This window comes from Dreissena polymorpha, chromosome 5 (assembly GCF_020536995.1).
Source record: "Dreissena polymorpha isolate Duluth1 chromosome 5, UMN_Dpol_1.0, whole genome shotgun sequence".
Lineage (NCBI taxonomy): Eukaryota > Metazoa > Mollusca > Bivalvia > Myida > Dreissenidae > Dreissena > Dreissena polymorpha.
In genome coordinates, this window is record NC_068359.1 from 64,370,089 (window position 1) to 64,395,187 (window position 25,099).

Below are 25,099 nucleotides of genomic sequence, written 5' to 3' on the forward strand. Positions count from 1 at the left end.
ACCTTAGGCACTTTTTTTAAAACGGAACATACGAATTTTCTCAATGGGTTTTATCATTTGCCATTTAATTGTTGTTTCGTCTGCTATTTTTAACCAGGTTTTCCGAAGGAAAAAACTGGTTATTAGATTGGCGAATGCGGGCGGGCGGGCTGGCGGGCGGGCGGAACAAGCTTGTCCGGGCCATAACTATGTCGTTCATTGTCAGATTTTAAAATCATTTGGCACATTTGTTCACCATCATTGGACGGTGTGTCGCGCGAAATAATTACGTCGATATCTCCAAGGTCAAGGTCACACTTTGAGTTCAAAGGTCAAAAATGGCCATAAATGAGCTTGTCCTGGCCATAACTATGTCATTCATTGTGAGATTTTAAAATCATTTGGCACATTTGTTCACCGTCATGGGACGGTGTGTCGCACAAAAGAATCACGTCAATATCTCCAATGTCAAGGTCGCCACGACTAAAAATAGATTTTTTTTAAAAACAAACTTACAAAGGGGGTTAATTTTGTTTGTTCATTTCAAAAGTTCAGTTTGAGTTTTCTCCCTTTATCAGATTTTTTTTTCACAATGAAAACCTGGTTTTGTGACAATTGTGTCCCTTGTTTCTGACTTTTTTCATCGTTGTCAATATAATAAATCTGTGTAACGTGTGTAAGTCTATACCGATGTTTTAAATCGTTTTCGACTCGATAATAGCTTACAAACATGCACTGAACCAAATAAATGTCTGTGCTTAGGTTGGTGTACGTTATAGTTAATTGTCGATTAACCCACGGCCGATAGTTAAGATGCGTAGGGATTAAATCACGAGTGCGAAGCACGAGTGATTTGAAACCACGCATCTTAACTTCCGGTCGTGGGGTATTCAACAACAAACAATAAAGTACACAAATTATTTCGATTCTAACACGATTTTTACAAAAAATTTATACAATGTTTAATATTTTTCTTGCGTACTATTTTATGTGACGTTCCGCCCATAAAAATAAATTTCGGCTTTTCTGTCGATCAGATCCGCCACTTTCATTCATTTATTGCCGGATTATTACGCTGGTGGAAAATGTATCGGCATGTTTTGTTTAGTTACAGCGCATGCTTTCAGTGTATAATTATTGCAGAATATCCGATTTTCTTCTTTGTTTATATGAAAGTTTACTGTATCATGCATGAAATGCACAATTTCCACGAGGATAACATCGAGGTTTTCATCTCCGAAGTAACTGTCAACGATTTTATCGTGGACGAGTACACATTACAGACCGATTAGTGTGCAAGATATTAGCTAGTGAAATTATTGATTGATATTGACACGGGGTTATTCACGCATGACTAATACACAACCGCGCGAATCTTCGCTGCTTGGGCATACTCTGATACTAGTCGGCTGACATGCAATAAACTGGTCCAGACCGGTTTAGAGACTGCAGCAAATGGTTTATCACACCTAATCGAGATAAGTATGTAATTAGGGTGTGTTAGCATGTTCACTGTGTAATCGATTTCATGACATGGGAATTTTAGCAAACAGAATCGGACCGAATGTTTGGGATTTTTAATCGGTCTTTCATGACCCCAATCAGTCTAGGACCGACAAAACCTAAAAAAATATGATCCCTGAATATAACAATATGATAGAAGTTTAATTACAGATAATATTAATAATGTGATAGGAATTAAAAAAAAAATTAGTTATCATAATTGTATTTCAGAAATTAAATAGATGTTTTAATAATGTAAGAAAATGTTAAAAGTTTATTTACTTAAATATTTATAAATAAAATAACTGTTATAATTAATGATACATCTTATATCATAATAATAAGTGTTCCGAAAATTTGAAGATTTATCTCTAGCAAGTAGAAACTGGTTCAAAATATTTGAAGGTTTATTACTAGCAAGTAGAAACATGAAATATCCTTGCATTCATTGTAGAGTAGACTAAGTCAACAAATTGAAAGGTCAAAGAAAGAGACTGTGTATTTAACATGGCATTCAATTGACGAAATGGTCAACGATATTGACATAGGACTTATATTACCTCACATAGTCATTGAATTATGCCAGATGAAAGGGTTATAGTAATGCCTTATTTGCATCAATCATACAAAGTTGCATCAGTCATACAAAGTATTGCACCGGGAGACGTAATCTTATTCAACTATAAGAATACATTAAAACTTTATATCACCACAAATAATCAAACTAGTTGTCTAGTGGGATTATTTGACAAGTGGTAAATACATGAATAAATTGGTTTCTCCAGTACATTTAGCAATTCAACCAATCAACAATAAGCACGTGAAGAAACGGACACTAATGACCAATCAAAGTTATAATTGAGTTTTATGCAAATTAACCTGTAAACAGAATGTAGATGTTTTGTCAGAAAAGAGGACTCTGCACTTAGATTTTGAGGTGAATAGATCGAGATAGATCCAATCATGTAGTTGCCAGACTGTACTTATATATTTTAGAATATGAACTTTATTAGATATTAAATTGGACTGGAATTCACATATGGCTTTGTTGTTGAGTATTTCATTACACGTTGTTATATTGATAAATTGACATTAATAGAAAGGGACGGACTTGCCCTATTCGCATACATGTAGCAAAATGTAGTTAATGCGAGTCACGTCATTATGGCAATACGCGCATGACGTGAACTTTGTTTGTTACTATGTGTTCGCCACGAACAATAAGCGATTACGTGACATGCTTAAACAGCTGTAAAGCTCAGAATTCTGATACAATACAATACATAAGTACTTGGCCCCTATTTGATACAGTAGTTTGGCATTTACAGTACCACCAAAAAGTTACATAAGTTAATCACTGACCTCTCCAGAGGTCAAGAGGTTTGATCCCCACTGTGGGAGCGTTCTTTAGCTCTCCCCAATAGACATGAATTGCTGGTTTTACCCGGGAATATAAAGAGGGCTTTAATATAGCCTTACACTTTTGCTTCAATAAAGCTTTCAAAAATAGGTAAAAACAAAATTGACCCCTCGTCTCTCTCCAGTTCCATGAAGGCATGTGTGCCCCACTTCCTGGAGATCCTGGTGTCCCTGATCAGTGACGACTATTCCAAAGTTGCCGAGGGCAGCAGGCACGCGCTAGAGCTCTTCTCCACCAGCCAGTCGGTCACAGACCAGCAGCACAGGCTAACGGAGCTACTGGAGGACAACATGCTCAAACTCACCACCTCTCTTCCCAGGCAGATACAGACTGCTGGTAAGGCCCTAGCTGTTTTCATGTGTAATAAAGATAGAAATAGAGTAACTGCAGTCTGGGAAAACAGGGCTTAATTCATGTGCGGAATGTGTCCTCTCAGAGTAACCTGTGCTGGATGCAGGATGGTACTTAACACTTTGACTGGATTTTTGCTAAGAAGAGAATGCCTTTTATATTAAAATTGCCATAAAATGGGAAACTTTCTTTTTTGATTAGCCTGCGCAGACTGCCCTGTTTTCCCTGAGGGAGGCTTATGTGTAATAAAGAGAGAAATATAGGTATGGGACAGCAGTCTCTTTGAAAGAATGTCAGCATTCAATTAAACCCAGTACAATCACACCAGATCCAGATTGTTGTTTAACCAATATATTGGTCCTTGTGGTGAGTTATTATATCAGGTTTAGTACTTGTAGTTAAGTAGCCAGTAAATTTAAATTCGTATCCTGTCACATGCCTTTAAATCAGCCCAATAACCAGGTAACCTTATATCCCAAAAGATATTAGGCTAGATGACCACGTGACCTCGAATATCCGTCAGTTGCTGTCCGCGCATGCGCATGCCTGTACTATTTCCTTTAAATAAAATATACTTTATTTCAATTTAAAAAATACAAAATAAATGTCAAGTACTGTTTGTTTAAATATTATTGTTTTAACAGCATAATTTAGTCTTTGTGTATTGAATTAATAACGATTGACTCGATTTCTGTGTTGTTTAACAAGATGAAAGCTAGCCTAAGCGTTTTGCATGACGTGACGTCACAATGTTTTTGTTCGAGTGTTTTTTTTCCCATATTAAATATTTAAACACAAAATAATCGAAAACTAGATATTTTAGAAACATTTCAATGAATGTTGTAAATGTGACAGGATAAATAGAATAATAGGTTGGTGACGTGGATGGAGAATGGTTATCTGGCTCGTCGGAGGATCTTATTGGGTTCGCCGACCCGACTTGCCAGATAACCATTCTCCATACACGTCACCAACCTATTATTCTCTATATATCATACCGCTGAATTGATATCTGCCTGATATAATGCTGCCTAGAATAATTCTTATATCAGATCAATAGGAAGTTGTTATATCAGTCAATAGTTGCAAGTAGTTCATATTTATCGGAAATTAACAATAAAACAACAGGACAAACAATTTGATACCAAGATGTTATGTATTTTAAAGCACATAAATCAACATAAACAGCCAAAAACATATTTTACATTTATTAAGCCCAAGCTTTTGAAGTACTACTGACGTCATTATCAACACACCACACCACAATGTCAAAAATCATATTTATTCCCACAAAAAATAAGCATCGTAGTGATTATTTTTCACAATCTCTTATAAAATGGAGGACGTAGAGGTATGATAAACAGAAAAACAGATTTAGGCCTGATCGTTTGAAATATATCAGGCTGGGCACAAATTAAATATTGGCTTGGCAAGCCTTGCCATTAATTTTATTTTAAGCCTCGCCAGATATATTACAAAACTATCAGGCAGAAACCTGTTATTCTCTATATAAGATTTATAGTCCTCAAAAACTTGAGTATATCTACCTGTCATTTGATACAATGCCACCTTTTCCAAAATTGTCACCACCATGTGACATCAATATATGAAATGTATTTTTCATCCTTAGCAGGGTTCTCAATAACTTTTGAGCCAACAGGCCAAAATGTGATAACAACAGGCCTTCTAGGGGGGTACGGGTATGCTCCCTCGGAAAATTTTAAAATTGAGCACTTGATTTCCTGCATCTTGGGCAAATTTAAGCAGGGTTCTCAATAACTTTTGAGCCAACAGGCCCAAACGTGAAACCAAGAGGCCTACTAGGGGGTCCGTGGGGTATGCTCCCCCTGAAAATTTTAAAATTGAGCACTTGATTTCCTGCATTTTGGGCCATTTTATGGCTATTTTAGTGGTCAACCAGGCACATAAATTGAGCATTTTTTTGTGTGCATTTTATAAATTTTAGCTTTTTTATTTAGACAGTAGAGGTCACAGTTTTCATCCAATCTTTATGAAATTTGGTCAGAATGTTTATTTTGATAAAATCTGGGTTGGGATTGTATTTGGGTCATCTGGGGTCAAAAACTAGGTCACTGGGTCAAATAATTGAAAAATCATCAACAATTTGTTTGTGTAGGCAGTAGAGGTCACAGTTTTCATCCAATGTTTATGAAATTTGGTCAGAATGTTTATCTTGATGAAATCTGGGTTGGGATTGTATTTGGGTCATCTGGGGTCAAAAACTAGGTCACTAGGTCAAAAACTAGGTCAAATAAGATAAAAACCTTGTGTGGACAATAGAGGTCGCAGTTTTCATCCAATCTTTATGAAATTTGGTCAGAATGTTTATCATGGTGAAATCTGGTTTGGGAATGTATTTGGGTCATCTGGGGTCAAAAACTAGGTCACTAGGTCTAAAAAATAGGTCAAATAATAGAAAAACCTTGTGTAGACAATAGAGGTCGCAGTTTTCATCCAATCTTAATGTAATTTTGTCAGAATGTTTATCGTGATGAATTCTGCGTTGGGATTGTATTTGGGTCATCTGAGGTCAAAAACTAGGTCACTAGGTCAAATAATTGAAAAATCATCAACAATTTGTTTGTGTAGGCAGTAGAGGTCACAGCTTTCATCCAATGTTTATGAAATTTGGTCAGAATGTTTATCTTGATGAAATCTGCGTTGGGATTGTATTTGGGTCATCTGAGGTCAAAAACTAGGTCACTAGGTCAAATACAGTACAGCCAAAGCGGCACAAACATAATCCGCGGCTACGCCACGGCCAGATTATTAGTCCGCGGCGGCCGAATCGTGTGTTCACTGGGCGTATCGCCGTAGCACTCGGCATCGATCCGCGCAACGACGCCGAGTCTGTATTAACCTCGCGTACTTTCGCGGAGTAAATCCACCGCATACGTACGCGGCGGATCGAGTGAAAAGATATCCACCTACATGTACATACATGTATGTGTAGCATAGAATTAATTACGCGCAACTGTTTATGTTTCGTTGGATTATCATTATTAAATTTGTAATCCGAAACACACTTCCGAATTTTAATGCTAACGCGTCCTTTGGCAAATTCTAGCGTCAAATAAACAGTGCTAAAATATCCTTTGTTTCATAAAAAGCGCGCAAAAATTATGCAGACATGTAGAACGTCGTTCGGAAAGTTTGGGTGTATTTTGTGTTGTATAAATACATGAACATCACGTCAGGCGTAAATAGCGTGTTCAGTGGAGAAAAAAAACGCCCCGATTAGATGTTATTTCATCATCTCTATATATAGTAACAAATGCCAAAATGTATTTGATACTTAAGGAAATATCGAGAATGTTTGTGTATCGTAAATATTTACCAGCATTAGCTTTAAAACTGGAATATACGGGAGTATCGGGTAATTAGTAGCGATATTAACTATATAATATGAACAAAATAAAACGTGTTTATATACGCATATTCAAACAATAGTTATAATAAGCTGATAATTAACAAAAATACAAATAGGTCGTCACCGTCTTGACTATTGATGTGGCTTCAAACTGCTTATTTTCTCAGCAAAATATAATAGCAGAATCAACATGCAATTTATTTATAAATCCACCATATGCTGGAGCCTTGACCACTTGTATGTGCGAAAACATAATTACGTGACCTTGTTTATGTGTGAAATACATATGCTACGGGCGGGACACAAACTTAATTGGCCAGACACATTAACTATGCTTACATGTATATGCTTATACAATCCGCGCACAATAAATTTATTATGATTTTAATTATTATTATAATTGTTCTTTCAAAATTGGTTAACTACATGTAACTAATAATTTTAAAAAGATTTTTTATTTCATGATGCGCATCGACTCGGCATCATGTCGCGGATAGCGGCATGCCTTTGCGGACAGATGCGAAGTTTCGCTGCGAAATGCGACTTGCCGCCGCATACTGACGCGGCTTCAACGACTGACGCGGCATCGACTCGTTTCGCCTTGCCGCCGCAGATCGCGAAATACGTTTGTTCCGCTTTGGCTAAACTGTCATAGAAAAACCATCAAACATTTGTTTGTGTAGGCAGTAGAGGTCACAATTTTCATCCAATCTTTATGAAATTTGGTCAGAATGTTTATCTTGATGAAATCTGGGTTGGGATTGTATTTGGGTTATCTGGGGTAAAAAACTAGGACACTAGGTAAAAAAATAGAAAAACCTTGTGTAGACAATAGAGGTCACCGTTTTCATCCAATCTTCATGAAATTTGGTCAGAATGTTTGTCATGATGAAATCTGGGTTGGGATTGTATTTGGGTCACCTGGGGTCAAAAGCTAGGTCAATAGGTCAAATATTAGAAAAACCTTGTGTAGACAATAGAGGTCACAGTTTTCATCAAATCTTTATGAAATTTGGTCAGAATGTTTATCTTGATGAAAACTGGGTTGGGATTGTATTTGGTTAGTCAGGTGAGCGATTCAGGGCCATCATTGCCCTCTTGTTTAACTTAAAAAAGATAAATGGAAAAAGCTATTTATTACTTTTGTAAAATTTTAACTCATTAGTGATGAACAGAACGTCAAAATATTTTACTGCTTTTTGACCGATTCCAATATGCGCCTTTTCATTGTTTTTGTTGTAATGCGTTAAGGGAGATAATGAATCGACGTCTTTTCTAAACAGCAAATAGTAACCAAATTACAGAAAAGACTCATTTGCCGATTTTCCAAATCTGAGCGAATTTCTATCGGCCAAAATCTGATTTCAAACGGCTGATTTGGCCGGCAGCCAGCTCTTATTGAGAACCCTGTTAAAGTAGAGCATTTTTTGTGCATTTGATGAATTTTAGCTTTTTTAACTAACAAAAGATAAATGAAAACAGTTCTTTATTACTTTTGTAACATTTTAACTCATATTTCTGGACATTTACTAATCATCCCACTCACCATTACTGTCATCAGATTCACAGCCACTTAGTTCAGCATCTAATAGTATATCTTTGATGACAGACTGAGACCTTATCAGTTTCTTCAATAAAATTCTGATTTTCTAGTAAGTTTCCAACAAAGGTTTGCCCTAATTCATTACAAATACGTTGTTTTTTTAAATAAAGTGTATCATAATGCGGATAAATATGACTTTCGGATACGTAATTGCACTCGATTTTTAGAGTCAATTTGTACGATTTTGACAGATTTTTTTGCACAAGGTTGCGATTGGGACATTTTATTCCGATAAGGATTTTGGATTGGGAATGGGCCCTACAGGAATGGGGAGAAAAGGCCTGATCGTTCGTCTACCATGCGCATTTTGAGTGACACTTCTTGTTTGAAACGTAACTGAATTCAAACAAACTTTCACAAGAACAAAAACATTGCATTAACACAAAAAACGCAAGCAATCAGGAACAAAAACTCACCATGTGATGAAAAGAAGTCAAAATATTTTACTGCTTTTTAACGGGTGTGCAGAAATACCAAAATCCCCGTAATAACCAAAATCCCTCGAAACCCCATTAATATTAATTATTTATCAAAATACTGCGGATATAAAAATAGAATATTGCAAAATACACTGTTTTCACTGATGAAACATTGTTTTTATCCAAGTTTGGTAGTGAAAAACTAAAAATATAAACATTAGTATTCGAGGAGTTTCTATGGATTTTGTAATTACGGGTATTTCGGTATTTCTACACACGGCTTTTTTGACCGATTCCAATTTGTGCCTTTTCATTGTTGTTGTTGTTATTACACATTGGCGTTAAGGGAGATATTCAAGCGACGTCTTTGCTTAATAGCAAAAAAGCAAGACACGCAATTTTCAAAGAGTCAATTGCCGATTTTCTGAATCTGAGCGATTTTCAACCATCCAAAATCTGATTTCAAACGGCCGATTTTGCCGGCGGCTGGCTCTTATTGAGAACCCTGCTTAGGCAAAACAGATTTTCCACAAATATAAGATTTAGTCAAGGCTTTTTTTCTGTGCATGTTGTGTTATGACGAATATTATTTTGGATTTTTGTTACTGTACGCACTACAAAATTGAGAATTGTTTTGTGCACAGGACATAAACAAAGTTATTGTGAAACAGCATTCGCAATCAGTTTTGTATAAAATGCAAATGAGTGGAATCCTTGTTTTTTCAGAGGAAGAAGACAAACTGTCACTGCTCAATTTGCTGATTGGCTACCTAGGCCTATTAGGTAAGGACTATTATTTGTGTTGTTGATTGGCTACCTAGGCCTATTAGGTAAGGACTATTATTTGTGTGTTGCTGATTGGCTACCTAGGCTTATTAGGTAAGGACTATTATTTGTGTGTTGCTGATTGGCTACCTAGGCTTATTAGGTAAAGACTATTATTTGTGTTGTTGATTGGCTACCTAGGCCTATTAGGTAAGGACTATTATTTGTGTCACTGATTGGCTACCTAGGCCTATTAGGTAAGGACTATTATTTGTGTTGCTGATTGGCTACCTAGGCCTATTAGGTAAGGACTATTATTTGTGTCACTGATTGGCTACCTAGGCCTATTAGGTAAGGACTATTATTTGTGTCACTGATTGGCTACCGAGGCCTATTAGGTAAGGACTATTATTTGTGTCACTGATTGGCTACCTAGGCCTATTAGGTAAGGACTATTATTTGTGTCACTGATTGGCTACCTAGGCCTATTAGGTAAGGACTATTATTTGTGTCACTGATTGGCTACCTAGGCCTATTAGGTAAGGACTATTATTTGTGTCACTGATTGGCTACCTAGGCCTATTAGGTTAGGACTATTATTTGTGTCACTGATTGGCTACCTAGGCCTATTAGGTAAGGACTATTATTTGTGTTGCTGATTGGCTACCTAAGCCTATTAGGTAAGGACTATTATTTGTGTCACTGATTGGCTACCGAGGCCTATTAGGTAAGGACTATTATTTGTGTCACTGATTGGCTACCTAGGCCTATTAGGTAAGGACTATTATTTGTGTCACCGATTGGCTACCTAGGCCTATTAGGTAAGGACTATTATTTGTGTCACTGATTGGCTACCTAGGCCTATTAGGTAAGGACTATTATTTGTGTCACTGATTGGCTACCTAGGCCTATTAGGTAAGGACTATTATTTGTGTCACTGATTGGCTACCTAGGCCTATTAGGTAAGGACTATTATTTGTGTCACCGATTGGCTACCTAAGCCTATTAGGTAAGGACTATTATTTGTGTCACCGATTGGCTACCTAGGCTTATTAGGTAAGGACTATTATTTGTGTTGCTGATTGGCTACCTAGGCCTATTAGGTAAGGACTATTATTTGTGTTGCTGATTGGCTACCTAGGCCTATTAGGTAAGGACTATTATTTGTGTTGCTGATTGGCTACCTAGGCTTATTAGGTAAGGACTATTATTTGTGTCACTGATTGGCTACCTAGGCCTATTAGGTAAGGACTATTATTTGTGTCACTGATTGGCTACCTAGGCCTATTAGGTAAGGACTATTATTTGTGTTGCTGATTGGCTACCTAAGCCTATTAGGTAAGGACTATTATTTGTGTCACTGATTGGCTACCGAGGCCTATTAGGTAAGGACTATTATTTGTGTCACTGATTGGCTACCTAGGCCTATTAGGTAAGGACTATTATTTGTGTCACCGATTGGCTACCTAGGCCTATTAGGTAAGGACTATTATTTGTGTCACTGATTGGCTACCTAGGCCTATTAGGTAAGGACTATTATTTGTGTCACTGATTGGCTACCTAGGCCTATTAGGTAAGGACTATTATTTGTGTCACTGATTGGCTACCTAGGCCTATTAGGTAAGGACTATTATTTGTGTCACCGATTGGCTACCTAGGCCTATTAGGTAAGGACTATTATTTGTGTCACCGATTGGCTACCTAGGCCTATTAGGTAAGGACTATTATTTGTGTTGCTGATTGGCTACCTAGGCCTATTAGGTAAGGACTATTATTTGTGTTGCTGATTGGCTACCTAGGCCTATTAGGTAAGGACTATTATTTGTGTTGCTGATTGGCTACCTAGGCTTATTAGGTAAGGACTATTATTTGTGTTGCTGATTGGCTACCTAGGCCTATTAGGTAAGGACTATTATTTGTGTTGCTGATTGGCTACCTAGGCTTATTAGGTAAGGGCTATTATTTGTGTTATCTTCTGAGCACAATTCATGTGCGTAAAGTGTCCTCCCAGATTACCCTGTGCAGTCTGCACAGGCTAATCAGCAACAACACTTTCCCCTTTTATGACATTTTTAGCACAACATGCTCATGGTGAGCTTTTGTGATCGCCTTTTGTCCGTTGTGCGTCATCTGTCGTGCGTCGTCAACATTTTGCCTTGTGAACACTCTAGAGGCCACATTTATTGTCTGATCTTCATGAAATTTTGTCAGAACATTTGTTTCATTGATACCTCGACTGAGTTCGAAACTGGGTCATGCTGGGTCAAAAACTAGGTCACTAGGTCAAAAAAAGAAAAACCTTGTGAACACTGTAGAAGTCACATTTGATGCCCAATCTTCATGTAACTTTGTCAAAATGTTTGTCTAAATGATATGTTGGTTGAGTTTAAAAATGGTTCCGGTCCGTTGAAACATGGCTATAGGGAAACCTTGTTAACACTCTATAAGTCACAATTTTTGCCCAATCATCATGAAACTTGGTCAGAACATTGGTTTCATTGATATATCAGACGAGTTCGAAAATGGTCCAGAATGGTGAAAAAACATGGTCGCCAGGGGGCGGGGCAGTTTTCCTTATATTGCTATAGTAAAACCTTGTTAACTCTCTAGAGGCCACATTTATTGTCCAATCTTCATGAAATTTGGTCAGAAAGATTGGTCTGTATGACATCTTGGATGAGTTTGAAAATGGTTACGTTTGCTTGAAAAACATGGCAGCCAAGGGTCGGGGCATTTTTCCTTATATGGCTATATATGGCTATAGTAAAACCTTGTGAACACTCTAGAGGCCACATTTATTGTCCAATCTTCATGAAATTTGGTCAGGAGATTGGTATTAATGATATCTTGAATGAGTTCAAAAATGGTTACGTTTGCTTGAAAAACATGGCTGCCAAGGGGTGGGGCATTTTTCCTTATATGGCTATATATGGCTATAGAAAAGTCTTGTTAACACTCTATAGAGTCCACATTTATTGTCCGATCTTCATGAAACTTGGTCAGAAGATTCATCCCAATAATATCTTGGACAAGTTAAAAAATGATGCACGTTGGTTGAAAAACATGGCCGCCAGGGGGCGGGGCATTTTTCTGTATGTGGCTATAGTAAAACCTTGTTAACACTCTAGAGGCCATATTTATTTTTTCGATCATCATGAAATTTGGACAGAAGATTTGTCCTTATGATATCTTGGATGAGTTCGAAAATGTTTTTGGTTGCTTTTAAAACATTGCCACCAGGGGGCCGGGCATTTTCCCTAATATGGCTGTATATCATACTTTCGTAAAACCTTTTTAACACTCTAGAGGCCACATTTATTGTCCGATCATCATGAAACTTGGTCAGATGATTTGTCCCAATGATATCTTGGGTGAGTTCGAAAATGGTTCCGGTTGGTGGAAAAACATGGCTGCCAAGTGGGCGTGGCATTTTTCCTTATATAGCTATAGTTAAACCTTGTTAACACTCTAGAAGCCGTATTTATTGTACGTTAATCATGAAACTTTGTCAGAAGATTTGTCCCAATGATATTTTGGACAAGTTCGAAAATGGTTCCAGTTGCTTGAAAAACATGGCCACCAGTGGGCGGGGCATTTTTCCTTATATGGACTTATGAATCTTCATGATACTTTGTCAGTATATTTGTTTTAATGATATCTTGGATGTGTATGAAAATGGTTCTCGTCTGTTGAAAAAGGTGGCTGCCAGGGTGTTCACTAGTCATGAAAATTGGTAAGAACATTTTGTTCTAATGACATCCTGGGCTGCACAGAACAGGTCAGTTCCTTTGAATCTCAGGTGAGCGACGTTGGGCCTTTCAGGCCCTCTTGTTCGTTTAAATGATGTCTCTTCTTAGCAAAAATCCAATTAGGCTGAAAGTGTTGTCCCTGATTAGCCTGTGCGGACAATACTTAACGCACATGCATTATGCCCAGTCTTCTCAGAACACAACTTATTTAAACTTATGGATGTTTGCTGCTCATCGGTATCTAAGGGTTTGAAATGCAACCTTTAAAACTTGAATTAAGTAACAAAGATATTTAATTAAATGTAACTTTCTAATTGACTACACATGCGTAAAAATATGTATCTAAGTGGTAAAGGTTTAATATCGCTACGGTTTTATTCACACGGAAATTCTCTTTGCAGGTACGAAGGTTCGGGGCATGCTGCTGTCCCTGCCCCATCTCAAGCGTCTCTCCCTGGCCTTGCTACAGATCCTGGAGCTCGAGTGCTCTGACATGAAGATTGTGGAGGAACGCACATGTATCACTGGACATGGTGGGTGCCATACTAGAGTGATGTTATTAACCCTTCTCCACTCTGGGGCAACATGAAAATGGCTATGTGCAAAAAGCATAAAACCAGAACAGCCTGCGAATAACTTGATCATTATTTTTGATTGACGTCAGTCTTGAAGCAGAGACCTATAAAATACATAGGTCTTTGCTTGAAGTTAGCGTTTATCGCAGATTGATTTACAAGGAATCACAGTTTTAAAATGTACGAAATATCCAAGCTAATTAAACAGTACATGAAAGACGGTGTCGGGTATCATCATCACACCTTTTTACCGTAAACAATTACTTAGACAACAATTGTTCCTTATGAGAAGTTAAACGCAAATGGTTAGAAATTAAATACTTATGACGAGTAAGTTGTGAAAACAATACCCGTTACAAATTGTATGCGGTAACAATTTAATTTCGGTACAAGTATATTTCATCATGTCCATAAATAGAACTGAATTACAATGTTTACAGCCACGTGATAATATTATTTAAGTCCCTTTGTATTACGCATCTGCACCATTCACTATACATGATGCCATGTAAAACCCGTGTTTTAATAAGGGTGCAAAATTGCTGCTGACAGTAAAGTTCCACACATGGAAAGTGTGCATGTCAAAAAAAAAACATGTGCCGTAACAACAGTAAATATAGACGTGCAAATCGGTACATGTAGTATTTTAAAATGAAAAAATACATCGGCATTAATGCATTGATACTATCTCATTGATAGTATTGACACATTGAAATATACGTACATTTACAAATAATAAATTAAAGTCGCTCATTGATTGGTTGTTATAACCAAATATGAACAGTGTTAGATGGTCGCACATGGCGTCACTTGATTTAGGCATGTTCAATGGGAATTATCCCATCCAAAAATTAAACACATCAGCGTCAAATTCAATACTGGTCATATTTTGGTTTTGAACACTGAAATTGCAATTATACTGGATTATAGGGTCATCGATAGTGTTGGAACATGTATGTATCCAGCGATCAACACATACAGTAGGGTTTACTAAACATTCATTGAAATAAAATTGGGACTTCCAACTGCATTATCTGGGACGTCCAAAATGTAAGGCTTGGAAGTCAGAACGTCCAACTTTTCAAAGCAATTGGAAGCGCTAAATTAATATTTTCATAGAACGGTTTTAAATTTAGTTTATATTTTATTGTATTTAGAATTGTTAAACGTTGTGAACATCATAATAATAAAAATAAACAATATTAAAGGTAATTTCTATTGGTAGGTTTAAGAAGAACAAGGTCCGGTAAAATCTGGTGAGGTCCGGTAAATTTTTATACCCCCAGTAGGGTGGCATATAGCAGTTAAACTGTCCGTCAGTCCGTGTGTCTGTCAGTCTGTCCGTCAGTCAGTATGTGCGTCCGTCCGAAAACTCTAACATTGGCCATAATTTTTGCAATATTGAAGATAGCAACTTGATATTTGGCATGCATGTGTATCTCATGAAGCTGCACATTTTGAGTGGTGAAAGGTCAAGGTCATCCTTCAATTTCAAAGTTCAAAAAACAAAATCCAAGAGAAGTAATAAGCTTTAAAGGGAGATGATTTATATAACTGCCAAATGATAAATAGACATTTTATTTAAAAGCGGCGCAGTAGGGGGCATTGTGTTTCTGACGAACACATCTCTTGTTTAAGTTATCGGACCTCATGACCGGCAAGATTTTTTTGTCTTTTTCATGGGTTGTTGTATGCTGTTTGCTGCTCATCAGTAAGGGTCGGAGATGAAGCCTTAAAATCTGGATTCCAGTATGAAAGGTCTTTAGTTAAATAAAACTTTTTAAGGAAAAAGTGTAAAAACACGTTTCTAAGTGATAAAGGGTTAGCAGAGACACTAGGGAAAATTTACTTAAAAAGTGGTTTCTGAATGCTGTCAAAGGATGTTTGTAAATTGATTTCCAGTAAATTTATTTCATGACCCCACATTATATTGCTTTCCACCTGTTCATTGTTGCTCATTGATATGGTGTTTCTTGTTAACTAAAAACATATTTCAGTCAGTTAAATTACTCGCTGATGTTTTTAATTTGGGGAATATAAATCATTTGACATTCAGTGAAGTGTTTCTTTAGGGTGGGGAAGGGGGCATACCCTTTGTTTATCAGGGAAATATAATCTGTGCTTGAAGTCTCAACTGGTCTTTACCTAGACTTGTGTTCATAAAGATATGAGCTGCCCTTAATGCATATGTGTAAAGTGTTGTCCTAGATAAGCCTCTGAAGTCTGCGCAGGCTATTTAGAGAAGACACTTTCTGTCTGTAGGATATTTCTCTTTTAAAGGATGTGTTTTGATAGCTTAAACCAAGTCTCGGTGTAAATATAATAAGCCTATTCACACTGCACAGGCTAATCTGGGACAACACTTTACGGACATGCATGATGCCCCATTTTCCTAGAGTGAGACTGCTATACAGCTTGCCTGCTGTCCCAACAGGGCTTTTGTCCATACAGATGCAGAGGTTTCCTTGGACTTATCTTTAGGGAGCAGTGCGGTGTCCTCCTCTGGGGCCACCAGTATCATCCGTCCACGCAGGCACTTCAAACACTTCAATAACGAGCGGATCTACGACAAGGTTCGAGGTGTGTGTCAGTTGCTCGGTTACTATGGAGACCTGCAGGTGCTCCTCGACCACTTCCTGGACGTGTTCCACGAGACGAGCCTGTTCAGACTGCAGGCCACACTTATCATGAATGAGATCATGTTGGGAACAACCGGTGAGACAGGTAAAGGATCTTGGTTGGTAGTCAGTATATGCAGACAGTGTATATCTTCTCCCTCCTGGTGTATCTACCAGTCTGTTTGACAGACTTTATCCTAAATGGAAAAAAATCCAAATAGAGAAAATCCTAATATCAATGGTCTAGTTATAATTATGTCTGTTTTATTTCTGCTACAACTTATAAAGTACAGTGACCTCGCGTTCATCTGAATTTGGAACGTCTGGAAATCTCGCGATCCGGACAAAAGTCAAAGTGAAAGGATTTTTATGCAGTATTTTGCCCCTTTAAGTCCGGAATCTCATGTTTCGGATCCGGACGTAGATTTCGTGACACCAATTTGTGCATTTAGCTGTAATTATGTCTCATTAATCCGGATGCTTCTCAACATGGGGGCTTAATTGCCAACCCACTGTCTAAACAAAAGCACAATCACAGAGGCGTGAAGTATTGTCGTTTTAGGCTTAATCGCCAACCCGTCGTTTAAACAAAAGCGCGATCACCGAGGCATGAAATATTATTGCATTTAGGCGCAATAGCTTATAGGCTTTACTAAACATGATTGGACTGTTTATGCTGTTTGCACATAGTCATTTTTACTTTGTTTCTGAGTGGGAAAGGGTTATCAAACTGTTTCAGCATACACCAACAACTCAAAGAATGGTCGCAGCTGGCAGACGCATGGCAAAGATGAGCTGTCAGCTGTTGTCAGGTATAGAATCTGATAGATACACTTGTGTTCATTGTGCAATATATATATATATATATATATATATATATATATATATACAGCTTTCGTTAGGTATAGAACCTTTAAGCTACACGTGTGCTGATTGTGAAATATATATGGGCCGTGCTCTGTGAAAAGCAGGTTTAATTCTTGTGCGTAAAATGTCGTCCCAGATTAGCCTTTGCAGTCCGGGATGACAATTTCCACTTTAATGATATTTTTAGTTTCAAGAAAGTCTCTTCTTAGCAAAAATCTAATTAAGACGGAAAGTGTTGTCCCTGATTAGCCTGTACGGACTGCAAGGCTAATCTGGGACGACACTTTACGCACATGCATTTAACCCCCATTTCACAGAGCACAGCCCATATATAAACATACCCTGTATGTCTAGGCGTACAGATTTGCCCCTTTCTTAATATTTCTGTGCTACTTAAAATGTATGACAGCTGGAGTGATGAAGGTATATAGATATGAACTTGCATGTGAACTTGACAACTGGCTATTTTGGTGCATACATGTCTTGTTATCCCCCGCCCAAGGCAGAGGGATATAGAATTGGGTTGTAAGTCTGTCATCTCTTCAACGAATGTGCTTTTTGTCCCCTACCGGTTTCACCGGAGTGTTGGAAAATTGTCTACTCACAAAGTTAAAGCATTTATTATAATAAGATGAGTATCGTTCGTAAATGGAAAGAGACAAACATGATTTGATTTATATGTTAGTGGATCTGTGTATTATCAGATTCATATGCATATTCTGCTTTATTATTTTTGTTACGCTGTACAGTTAAATGAAATAGCATTGAACTGAGGTTGTCAAGTGCAAAATATCGAAAGGTAAAGCAAAGACCTATAGATTCTATAGGTCTTTGGGTAAACAAATAAAATATATTATTTTAACTCCATTTTATATATCATTAACACAACAAGAACGCTAAAGGATGTTTGTCAATATTTGTTTGTTTTCCCCTTCTGATATTTAATTAAAAAAAAATACTGAATTAAATTAATAGATATTTTTAAAGAGCTTATGATCAAATGGTGTATTTAAGAATCTATTGATTATTGCAAGTTAATTTGCATGTGGATGAATATTAACTAAATATTGTCTTCATTGTAAGAAGACATTGAAGCAGCACTTTATAATACAAATTGCAGTCAAACATGCACTAAAAAACAATTTTAATTCTGTAACTTATAATCATATGTATAATGCTGAATGTCTCCCAATTTCATGGTTTATCGCACTATTTTTTCCAATTTCATGGTTTATCACACTATTTTTTCCAATTTCGTGGTTTATCGCGCTAATTTTCCCAAACCAAATGGCACAGGCTGTAACAAATCAAAGCAAAACAATCACTTAAGGGATTTAATTATTAGCAACTAGATTCATCTAATGCTTTATGTACCGTTAAACTGATATGTGACCCAGTCATGGTGTTTTAATGCTCAAAATGATTGAAAAGTTTAAAACTACTGACAACAGCCCAAAACTACTGAGAGATGCCCTCCATACTACTGAGAAGCAATCGGTAGGGTAAACAGGTCTGTTGCTATGGCAACAAATATTTTTTTAAATTCTGACAATGGTGGAGCCGGTAGGGGACATATATTGCTTGGCAATAGTCTTGTTTTTTATAGTTGCCTAAAGTTTTCATCATGCACATCTATCATTTGTTAAATGTTTACATGATTTTTTCTTTGAATTTATTATTTTTACACAGAATGTTAGTGGATGAGTATCTAAGTCAAGTGAACTTTGACCTTGTGACCTCTGTGACTGCTCAGTCTGGGAAGGTTCAGTCGTTGGAACATCAACTGAGACACCTTGCTGTTACAAACACTTCCCCAGAGAATGATTTATCAGCTGCCAAACTGAATCGCAATATTTTACAGATTTCCCTGTTTTTGGAAGGATTTGGTAACTTTGCAAAGGTATGATAGACATTTAGAACATTTTAAAGATTTTCATGATAATTGTTTTATGACTTTTGTTGCATTAAGGTTAATAAGAAATATATATGAAACCAAATTATTTTGCCTTTACCTTATAAGTTTCAATGCAAAGTAAATGCTGCTTCCTGGAGCAAATGTAGTTATATTTTCTACCATTCAGTGTAACAAAAATAGTAATTAATGCTATGAAAATCAAATGTGAAAGCTTGAATATATTTTACTTGATGTTGGCTGGATGATCTGCAAATCTGAAACACCAAAACTAGTCAACTTCAAATGTGTCAATGACCTGAAGTTTTCACTGACCATAAAGGACCTCATGGACTTTCATCTAGACTGTTATAGTGCCAGATATAGTTTAGCCTTGTTCATGGAATAACTGGGCTTAATGCATGTGTGTAAAGTGGCATTCCAGACTAGCCTGTTAACCCTTTGCATGCTGGGAAATTTGTCGTCTGCAAAAATGTCGTCTGCTGAATTTCTAAAATTAGCATTTTCTTCGATTTTTTTTCAAAGAATACTATCAGAATAGCAAACAGCTTGGATCCAGATGAGACGCCACGTTTTGTGGCGTCTCAACTGGATCCAAACTGTTTGCAAAGGCCTTCACAACTCGGTTCCTGCACTGTAAGGGTTAATTTGTACAGGCTAATCAGGGACGACTTTTTCCTTTTTGATGGTATTTCTTTGTTTAAAGGGAGTCTCTAAGCATAATTCTAGTTAAGGTGGAAAGTGTCGTCCCTGAATACCCCATGCTGACTGTACAGGTTGTTTTTTGGTACATCTATACGCACATGCATTAAACCCCATTTTTAGCTCAACTGGCCAGAGGCCAGCGGGGCTTATGTCATGGTCCTGTGTCCGTTGTGCTTCTGTGCGTGCGTTAACTTTTTCTTTTAACATCTTCTTCTCCTAAACTACAAGTCCAATTCTGATAAAACTTCTCACAGATGTTCCTGGGGTGAACCTCTTTCAAATTTGTTCAAATTATGTCCCTGGGGTCAAATTTGACCCTGCCCTGGGGTCACAAAATTGTAAATTTGCTTATATAAGACCTATCTTGTGAAAACTTTCAATCTTTTCCTCCATAACCATTGGGCCTAGGGCTATTAAATTTGGTATGTAGAGACATCTAATAGTCCTCTTCCAAATTTGTTCAAATTATGCCACTGGGGTCATATTTGACCCTGCCCGGAGGGTCACACAAATGAACATATGCTTATAGAAAGCCTATTTTGTGCACACTCAAAAATCTTTTTGTCTATAACCTTAGGGCCTAGGGCTGCCAAATTCGGTATGTAGTGACATCTAATAGTTTTCTACTTAGTTTGTTCAAATTATGCCCCTGGAGTCAAATTTGACCCTGCCCCGGGGGTCACAAAAATGAACATACGCTTAAATAAGGCCTATTTTGTGCAAACTTTAAAAATCTACTTTTCCATAACCGTATGGCATACGGCTACCAAATTTGGTATGTAGTGACATCTAATAGTCCTCTACCAAATTTATTTAAATTATGCACCTGGGGTCAAATTTGACCCTGCCCCGGGGGTCACAAAAATGAACATATGCTTATATAAAGCCTATTTTGTGCAAACTTTGAAAATCTCTTGTCCATAACCGTATGGCATATTGCTACCAAATCGGTATGTAGTAACAGCTAATAGTTCTCTACATAGTTCGTTCAAATTATGCCCCTGGGGACAAATTTGACCCTGTCCCGGGGGTCACAAAAATGAACATATGCTTAAATAAGGCCTATTTTGTGCAAACTTTAAAAATCTACTTGTCCATAACCGTATGGCATAGGGCTACCAAATTTGGTATGTAGTGACATTTAATAGTCCTCTACCAAGTTTGTTCAAATTAAGCCCCTGGGATCAAATTTTACCGTTCCCCAGGGGTCACAAAAAATGAACCTATGCTTATATTGGGCCTATTTTGTGCAAACTTTAAAAATCTACTTGTCCATTACTATTGGCCCTTTTTCTACCAAATTTGGTATGTATTAAAATCTTAAAGTTCTCTACCAAGTTTTTTCAAATTATGCCCCTGGGGTCAAATTTGACCCTGTCCCGGGGGTCACAAAAATGAACATATGCTTAAATAAGGTCTATTTTGTGCAAACTTTAAAAATCTTCTTGTTCATAATTATAGAGCCTAGGGCTTCTTAATTTGGTATGTAGTGACATCTAATATTCCTCTACCAAATTTGTTCAAATTATTCCCCTGGGCTGAAATTTAACCCTGCCCCAGGGGTCACAAAACGGAGCATATGCTTATATAAAGCCTCTTTTGTGCAAACTTTAAAAATCTTCGTGTCCATAATCATTGGGCCTAGGGTAACCAAATTTGGTATGTAGTGACATCTTATAGTTATCCCCCGCCAAAGGTGGAGGGATATTGTCTTGGCGTTGTCCGTCCGTCCTTCCGTCCGTTCGTTCGTCCGGCCGGCCGGCACTTTTGTGTCCGGAGCCATATCTTGGAAGTGATTTGGCCGATTTCATTTAAACTTGGTATGAGTATATATATATGGATAAGATGATGATGCACGCAAAATGGCATTGTACACCATCCGTTAATAACGGAGTGTTGGCCCTTTGTATCTTGAAAAAATGCTTACATCTGTAACAAAGCTCTAGTTTGGCGGGGGATATCAATTCAACGAATTTGCTTGTTCTCTACCAAGTTTGTTCAAATTATGCCCCTGGGGCCAAATTTATATATAAAAATTCTCACCCTTCCAACTTTAAGCGCCCAGTGGGACGAGGGATAGAAAGAGAAAGTCACATTTCAACCCATGCGCATTGCACGCTTTTTTTCGCATAAAAAACAGTGGAGCGATACAGGGCAATCATGGCCCTCTTGTTCTATAGTTTGGCTCATATGTATTTGTAAATGCAGATCTTGAAGACCGGGTTTGAGCCCCTGTTGATGTCAGCTCTGTATCCAATGTTAGAGAAACTGGGAGATGAGTCAGCCGTTATTTCCAATACAGCATTCATAGCCCTCGGGGATGTTTGCCATGCATGTAGATACAAGTAAGAGTTGTGGCAGGTTTTATTTAGTAAGATATTTATCATAGTAGTAATTTCAGTAATGATAAAGTTTTAAGATAATGATATGAGTCGTGTTCTGAGCAAACTGGGCAAAATGCATGTGCGTAAAGTGTCATCCCAGATTGGGGTTGCTAATCAGGGATGACTTTTTCGGCTTTTATGACATTTTTTGTTGAAATGAAGTAAAAATCCAATTTAGGCGGAAAGTGTCGTCCCTGATTAGCCTGTGCAGACTAAACAGGCTAATCTGGGATGACCCTACGCGCATGCATTATGCCCAGTTTTCTTAGAACACGACTCATAAGTACTATTTTAGCCTTGTTCTTGGTAAGCCAGAGCAGTCTGCACAGGCTAATCAGGAACAACTTTTTAAGCTTTAATGGATTGTTTGGTGTGTTTGTTTAAGTCTCTTTAAACAATGTATGCTGGGTGGAAAGTGTTGTCCCAGATTAGCCTGTGCTGACAAAGTAAGCTGATCTGGGATGAAACTTTACCCAAATGCATTAAGCCTGTTTTTTGACAAAGCCCATCATAAATATATCAACATCAATTTTTTCTCATTTTTAATCCCTGTCTTTTCTGCCTTTTTTCCAATTTTGCTTCATGAGTGTCTTGTATGGCCTGTATTTGGAATTATGAGCTAAAATCTTCCTTGTAGGCTTTAGTTTCAAAGTCACTAAGTACTGGGTCTTATAAGGAGACAGACCCAAGTGTTATCATATTTTGGCTCTTTATCCCCTGCCATAGGCGGAGGGATATTGTTTTGGCCTTGTCTGTCGGTCCGTCTTTCTTTCCGTCCGGCACTTTTGTGTCCGAAGCCATATCTTGGAAGTGCTTTGGCGGATTTCATTGAAATTTGGTATGAGTATACATATGGATAAGAGGATGATGCACGCCAAATGGCATTGTACACCATTTGTTAATAACAGAGTTATGTCCCTTTGTATCTTGAAAAAATGCTCTTTTTTTTGTGTCCGGAGCCATATGTTGTAAGTGCTTTTGCGAATTTCATTGAATCTTGGTATGAGTGTCCAGAAGCATATTGTCAGGGGATATCAATTCAACAAATTGGCTTGTTCCCCTTAAATCTAAAATAGTGTATTTATTGATTTAAAAAATAGTTACTGTTTGGTGATAGTTTTAGTCTTAGGAAATTTTTTCAGGAATCTTTACTTCAAGATATATCAGGGATTTTGTACATTCATGTAAATTTAATAATGTATAAGAACGTGTGTCTGGAATAAGACAGTTGCTAAAAGCACAGTAAAGGTAACTTAAACTAGTTAAAGGTTTGCATCTCATAAGTATCCTTATTTTAAAGTTGTCTTTCAAACTACAGCTCTCATTGTCAAAGTTCTACATGACCTGTATGATTGCATCAAGTGGTTGTATATACAGGTCCATAGACCAGCTGATCCGAGAGAATGCCGACTACCTGATGAACTCCATATCCCTGCGACTAAGACACCTGGACAGGAACAGGAAGTGTCCCCTGGTTCTCAAGGTCATGTTGCAGTATAGCAGCGCCCAGTTACTGCCCCTGATACAGGACACCGTGCAAGAGGCGAGAGGCTTTTCTTTACTAATTAAATGGCATGTCAATAAAATAATATGTGCCTTGTTCTGAGAAAACTGGGCATAATGCATGTGCGTAAAGTGCCTTCCCAGATTAGCCTGTGCAGTCTGCACAGGCTTATCAGGGATGACACTTTCCGCTTAAACTGGATTTAAGTGTAGAAGAGACTTCCTGTAAATGAAAAATACTATAAAAGCGGAGTGTTGTCCCTGATTATCCTGTGCAGACTGCACAGGCTAATCTGGGACGACACTTTCCGCGGACTGCACAGGCTAATCTGGGACGACACTTTCTGCGGACTGCACAGGCTAATCTGGGACTACACTTTACGCACATAAATTATGCCCAGTTTTCTCAGAACCCGACAATAAATTATCTTTTATTTGATCTGATATAAGACTCTGTTCAGGAGGTGAAAGGTCTTCGCAAAATGGGATTCAAGTAGTGAAATATTGTTATGATGTTTCTTTACTGGTTATATTCCAGAATGGAATGGTCTTTTATTGTTGATTTTTAGATTACAGTTTATTTGTCACTTATGCATGCTTATGTATTAATCGTTTAAATGGGAATAATAATTTTGGGATATGGAATACAGTATGCCCTGCTGTTTGATAAAAAAAACTTGTTTTTAAACCAGCTTTTAGTAGATGTTAATGAACCAGGTTTTAGTGGATGTTTATTAACCAGGATTGTGTAGATATTTATTACGTAGGTTTTAGATGATGTTAATAAACAAGGTTTTCAGGGTTAAATTTTTTTTTAGCTTGGCTGTTTTCGGAGAAAACCCCAGCTATTGTCATAGCCAGCTCGTCGTCCGCCGAAGGCGTCGTGCTAAAACCTTAACAACGGCCATAACTTTTTAAATATTGAAGATAGCAACTTGATATTTGGCATGCATGTGTATCTCATGGAGCTGCACATTTAAGGTGGTAAAATTTCAAGGTGAACATCATCCTTTAAGGACTAGGGTCGAAAAAACAAAGTCAAGGGAAGTAATAAACTTTAAATGGACAGAGTTATCTGACCTGCCCACGTATATATTTGTTAAATAAATCAAAGCGGCGCAGTAGGCGGCATTGTGTTTCTGACAAACACATTGTGGTAAAAGGTGAAGGTCATCCTTTACGGTGTACAGTAAAAAATACAAATTTAAGGGAAGTGATAAGCTTTAAAGGGAGATAATTATTCAATATTGAACATAGCCACTTTATATATTTGGCATGCATGTGTACCTCATGGAGGTGCACATTTTGAGTGGTGAATCTACAGTCATGGTTGTGGCTTTTAATTATTTGCTACT

The 25,099-nt window shown here is 37.5% G+C and overlaps 1 protein-coding gene across 1 annotated transcript in view; it reads left to right on the forward strand.

Annotated features, from left to right (window-relative positions):
• The window catches only part of LOC127881166 (TELO2-interacting protein 1 homolog), an 86,034-nt gene that overhangs the window by 23,966 nt on the left and 36,969 nt on the right, over window positions 1–25,099 (forward strand). The window contains exons 9-16 of the mRNA XM_052428848.1: window positions 3,027–3,238; window positions 9,393–9,449; window positions 13,582–13,713; window positions 16,237–16,479; window positions 17,113–17,185; window positions 18,930–19,140; window positions 22,066–22,202; window positions 23,619–23,784. Coding sequence (XP_052284808.1) covers window positions 3,027–3,238; window positions 9,393–9,449; window positions 13,582–13,713; window positions 16,237–16,479; window positions 17,113–17,185; window positions 18,930–19,140; window positions 22,066–22,202; window positions 23,619–23,784 — 1,231 coding nt within the window. The remainder of the gene's footprint in view (window positions 1–3,026; window positions 3,239–9,392; window positions 9,450–13,581; window positions 13,714–16,236; window positions 16,480–17,112; window positions 17,186–18,929; window positions 19,141–22,065; window positions 22,203–23,618; window positions 23,785–25,099) is intronic.